The following is a 5,662-nucleotide window of genomic DNA, read 5'->3' on the forward strand; positions in this document are numbered from 1 at the left end:
CTGGGCATCAGGATTTCTCTAGGCCCCAGTAGGTCCTTAGGAGACATAGCAATACTCCCAAGTGCCCTCCCTCCAAGGCTCCTTCTCAGACCAGTCCTGGCCTCTGGATTCTGGTTTCTGCACCACATACAGTGGAGTTTGCCCTTCTGAGCCTACCCAAGTTTCTCATGGAGTATCTGACACCCAAAGAATCCAAGCCATAGAAATAAAATTATTTTCTCCATCAAGCCAGCAAAAGAACATTAAGACAGGGCCAGTCACAACCCAGTCTTTAAGCATTGATCCTTCCCTTAAACAATACATTTAAACATTATTAGAATACTTAGTTCTTTTTTTCTTTAAATGTTAAAAGAACTCTGAAGAATAAGGGTGATAAATATTTTCTTTATTACTCACTTTCATTCATGCAAGATGAATAAAGGATTTTGGCTTTCTGTATGGCATCGGTGTCCCGCCTTCTACTGACCGATTTCTCCAAAAGTGCTAGGAAGGTTAAGAAAGGATTCATTAGTATCCACCCACATGGTACTGAGTTGAAGATCTCTTGATAATCACAGTCCCAGCCTCTAGAAAATTAAATGTAAAGACAGATAACCTGGAAAAGACACATCTATAAAAGATATTGTAAGATGGCAAAACAGATTCCAAGTTGCTTGAGGTTCAAATAAAAACAATTTAACATTCTTTTCTCCACGGTTCTCCTAATGCAAAGAAACCAAAAGTTCAATTTCCAACTGAGACTGGACCTTCTGCAGGGGTTAATGTTTTCTGCCACCTACACAAAAGAAACAGAATTCACTTATTTAAAAACCAAAAATAACTGAATTCTGTTCCTTGTTTCTGCACCTAGTAATATTCTCAATGGAGGCAATTTCATCAGGGTCGAGTTTCTTAAGATTTCTTCACAGCCCAGCCTCTGAGGGAGGTCATCTGGAAATTTCCCATTAGAAGTTTTATTCAATGCTGTATAAACATGCTGTGGACATGGAAAAAGTTGTTTAGACAGGAAATGGAGAGGTGAGATTGGAAAGCCTACTCAAATTGCCTGAAACCTTGCCCACTTACACATTCAAAGTCCTGGCCATTTAAATGAGGCCATGTGTATAAAATGGTTGCCAGCATAGACATAAGCTCACCTGGAAAATGATTTTCTATTTATAAAATCACTGATGCTATTGTTTGAAGGTTGAAAATGACAGTGGTCACTATTTTGTTAAATAAGGAAAAAGGAAAGCCAAGATTCAATAAAAACTACCATCCCTATAAAAGACCACCTTGTATGTACTTGGGAATATCAATTTACTAACATGAAGCCAAAATGAAGAACCCCCATGTAGCACTGTGGTGCTGCCTACATCGAGCTATGTCAAACTGCCATTGTCAAGACACTTGAGAGTTATTTCTGAAACAACCTGGTAGCTTTCAAATGATGATACAGCAGATGCTCCTACAGTACTCTGAATAGCTTCAAGACACAATGTACAGTGCTAATCGAATTAATAATTTCATATTCCCTGAAGAGTAATCTACTTTTAAACCAGAAGTTCTACATTTAAAAAAAAATACAATCTAGAGCTCCTGCCAGCTTTTTATAAACACCTGTATGTCAAAAAAGTCCATATAACTAGATTTCAACTTCTATAGTGTTTCTTTCTTGTGTATTACACAGCAATAAAAGCAGAAAAACTAGCCCCAAGAATAAAAGAGATTTTTTTTAATAAACAGAAAGCGCTTAAACCAGCAGTCCCAAACCTCTTTGGCACCAGGGACCGGTGCTCCTATGAGAATCTAATGCCTGATGATCTGAGGTGGAGCTGAGGCAGTGATGTTAGCGCTAAGGAGCAGCTGCAAACAGAGATGAAGTTTTGCTTGCTCACCTGCCACTCATCTCCTGCTGTGCAGCCCAGTATGGACCAGTACTAGTCTGAGGACCAAGAGTTGGGCATCCTTGTCTTAAACCATACCCACATATAGTTGTGTTCAAATAAGATCAGGTGCCTTTCTGCCATATTGCTTACACAGTCATTGGATTGTTGGGGAGACATAGTTAGAAGTAAATAATCCAAATTTTATTTAGGGATGTGATGTTATTCCAGTGCTATAAATAAATACTCCATAGGTTGCAAATATGAAGACCCTGAAGACCAAAACAAGCCACAGGAAAAAAATAACTCAAAATATTAAATATGTACTTGAGTGCACACCAAGGCATTCTGTATCACAAGAAAGAAAAAAGATGACATGTGTATGCAAAATAGGGTAATCCCAAAATGCTAACCATGCACAAATACCAATAACTTGTACTTGCCAAAACTCTGGTTTCTGTACCAGAATTTGTCTTTTAAAACAAATTCAGCAAAACTGATCATACCCTCTCCCTTCTCCTCTCCTTCTCTTCATACCCAAGTAAGCAGGAGAGCATTGATATGCAGACAGCGATGCGACAATCAGTTGGTAGCATCCATTTTGTGTATCTCTGTATTTGAATTAGTGTTAAGAGGAATAAAACCTAGCCTAGAGAGTCATTAATGAGCATAAAACAAAGCCTGGCTATCAAAAGAGGCAATTATTCAGGTTATTAAATGTCCCTAAAGCACAGAGAAGGGCTCATGAGTCACCCATACAAGGGCATTCCCATCATAATCTGTTGTTTCTTGGAAGATTTCTCCATCCGCCTTCTTCCCCCACATTCAGACATTCCTAACCATGTTAAAACAGAAAGAAAACTCCAGTTCATAAAAACCTATAGTGCAACAAACCTGACTTTAAAATTGATTTCAAAGTGCTTCTGATCATCAAATTTGAATGTTACATATATTATGTATTTTTTCTTCTCATTATGCCCAAATACAATTTTTTAAAGGCAACATAATAGACACGTCAAGGGGTGAGCTTTGAAATCACACAGACATGGGTTCCAGTTGAAGGTTGCTGATACTTTCTGGCTAGAACTTGAGCTCAAGTTTTTAATCTAAGCCTCAGTTTCTTCATCTGTACATTTAGATAATAATAGTGTTTACTTCCCAGAGTTGTGGTGAGGATCAAACATTTTGATGCACAGAAAGTCTCTATCTCAATGACCAGACACATAAGTGACCAATCAATGGTGGCTTAAACAGGATTACAGGTTGAGTCAGCCATACAACAAATTGTAAAGTAATCAAACTTGTTTCTAGTGCTTCCTCCATAAATGTTTTTCTCCTCACTTCTCAGGATGTTGGTAGCCAAAGGCCTTAGCTAACAGTGTATAGGCCTATTTTACAAAATGGACCTGCCCTAGCACTACACAAAGACCCATGTTCTCAACACTTCCTCTGCTTCCATAGCAGAGGCAGTGTTCCATGAGCAGGGATATTTTGCAGTCAGCATCCACATATGAGAATAGTTTCCTCGCACTCCTCATCCTAGACAAGGCATTTTCCTTTTTTATGTAAACTTTTTCAATGAAATTATTACATACAGAAAAGTACACTGATCTTAATTTGAAGGATTTTCACAAAGTAAACACAATCACGTAACCAACATTATGACCAGAATTCCAGAAGCCCCTTATGCTCCCTTCCAGTCACTACCTCCAATCAAGACAATCAACATCCTCTTCTGTGAAGTGCTCACTCAAGTCTATTTCCCATATTTCTATTGGATAATCTATCTTTTATTGATTTATAGAAGTTCTTTATATATTCTACACATAAGTCCTTTGTTGAATATTTGTTATCACAAAATCTTCTCCCATTCCATAGACTTCATTTTCTTAATAGTATCATGTGATGAACCAAAATTCTTTATTTTAATGTAGCCCAATTTGCTTATTTTTCCCAAACTGTGGTTGGCATATTTTGTGTCCTATTTAAGAAATCTTTGTCTGCCCTGAGGTCATGAAGATATTCTCTTATGTTTTTCCCCTAGAATCCTTATTGTTTCACATTTAGATCTGCAGTCCCTGTAGAATTTGTTTTTGCTCACGGTGTGGACAGCCATGCCTTTGTAACAAAAAACCTAGTCTCATGGTTGACGAATCATGTGAAAATTTTAATAACGAAGATATTTTTGGTCACTAGGCCTCAAATATTATTATAAAAAATACTTTTGATATAATATTTGGCATAAACAATGGCTATTCTCCACTAGATTGAGTACCCTTTGGGGCAGACATCTTTGATCTCCTAGGGCCTAGTGCTTGGCATGGTTCATGCTCAGTTTGCTGAGCTGAATTCCTGACAAAAGAAAATCTGAGAGTTTTTCACCCAACTGAAAAGGAACTGTAAGAAGTTGGACTGACTTATTATTTCTTTTTATAATCAGCAATGTCCAGATTATGCTAACAATAATAATCTCCTTTTCTCACATTCTAGTCCCTACATCATACAGTAAAATTCAAGACTTCATCTGCTTTCATAAACACTGGTTTTTAAGATACCCAAGTTTCACTTTGCGACTGGTCTCACTTCTATTTCTCTGCTAGGCTGAGGAGGGTTCGTAGTTTGCATTTGACTTCCTTAAACTCAGAAGCCAGAAAGGACTATCAATTCTACTCACTCAATTCACTTCTCCTGCCCAGACAGGGCCTTTATTAGCTCTGGAATAGAAAGAGGAATTTCCCAAGGAAGAATGAGACTCCTGAGGACTTGGCAGTCCCCTGGTAAGTCAAGAGCTCACAACCGTCATGTGCAGGTCAGGCCAGTCATGTGAAGTTCCTGCAATATTTAGGACCTTCCCAACTAACACTATTTTCAAAAACTCCACATGCACAACATTTGAGGCCTGTGAGCAAACACCTACCAAGAACCTCAATGTTGAGCTGACACCATTTGAGCAAGATGGCTCAAGAGCACAGGAATTCTTTCAAAACACGCCCCTCTGTTTTCTTTCTTCCAGCCTTCACTCCTTCTCTGTGCCAGTTCTAAAGGGGATCCTCTCGTTACTTGCTAAGAGACAATGAATGGTGGAGCTGTTTGCCTGATTTGCTTAACGGAAACAGTAATCACAATCTAAAATCTTCACGTCAAATATCATCAAGGTGAATTCTCAATTTCATGTACATCATGCCAACATTTCTCCCTTAGAAATCAGGGGGAGTATCCTCTTAATTCTAATGAGAGAAAGAACACAAAAAATAATGACTCTGGAAAACCAAATCTACATTTTAATGAAAGGTGTGCCTTTCCACATCTACATAATGAACAGAATGTTCTCTAGACATATATATTTTTTAAAACCTATCATGTCATGGCCTGGTCTCTCCTCTGGTGATACTTAAAAACCACCTTCAGATGGCCCATGGTTGAATGTCGCCTCTAATCTTACTATTTTTAGTCCTTGTTGATTTTCCAGGCTACAGACTTCAATTTGGTTTCCATGCTCCTCAGTTTATTTACCGTACTGAGAAATTTCATTTTTCTAACTCATACTGCATCGGTATTAAACTCATATGCAGTTAAACCTGGAGACTCTAAATCAGCTTGCAAAGCCCATTGTTATTCTCATTAAAAAAAATAAAATTCAAGTTAACTAAGTCATGGTCTGTGGATCCCATAACCCTCATGTTTTCACATGAATTGTGTGACACTCGACTCTGCAGTTCCTCAGCCCCATAGCCAGTCAAGCATGAGATTAACTGAGTCTGTTTGACAAACAGAAAAGACAATAAGAGTTGATATTT

The 5,662-nt window shown here is 38.1% G+C and overlaps 1 protein-coding gene across 1 annotated transcript in view; it reads right to left on the reverse strand.

Annotated features, from left to right (window-relative positions):
• Nucleotides 1-5,662, reverse strand: part of PHEX (phosphate regulating endopeptidase homolog X-linked) — a 173,351-nt gene that overhangs the window by 137,628 nt on the left and 30,061 nt on the right. Inside the window, exon 4 of the mRNA XM_006911611.2 lies at nucleotides 397-483. Within this exon, the coding sequence (XP_006911673.1) occupies nucleotides 397-483 (87 nt within the window). The remainder of the gene's footprint in view (nucleotides 1-396; nucleotides 484-5,662) is intronic.

The sequence above is a fragment of the Pteropus alecto genome, unplaced genomic scaffold (assembly GCF_000325575.1).
Source record: "Pteropus alecto unplaced genomic scaffold, ASM32557v1 scaffold23, whole genome shotgun sequence".
NCBI classification, from domain to species: Eukaryota; Metazoa; Chordata; class Mammalia; order Chiroptera; family Pteropodidae; genus Pteropus; species Pteropus alecto.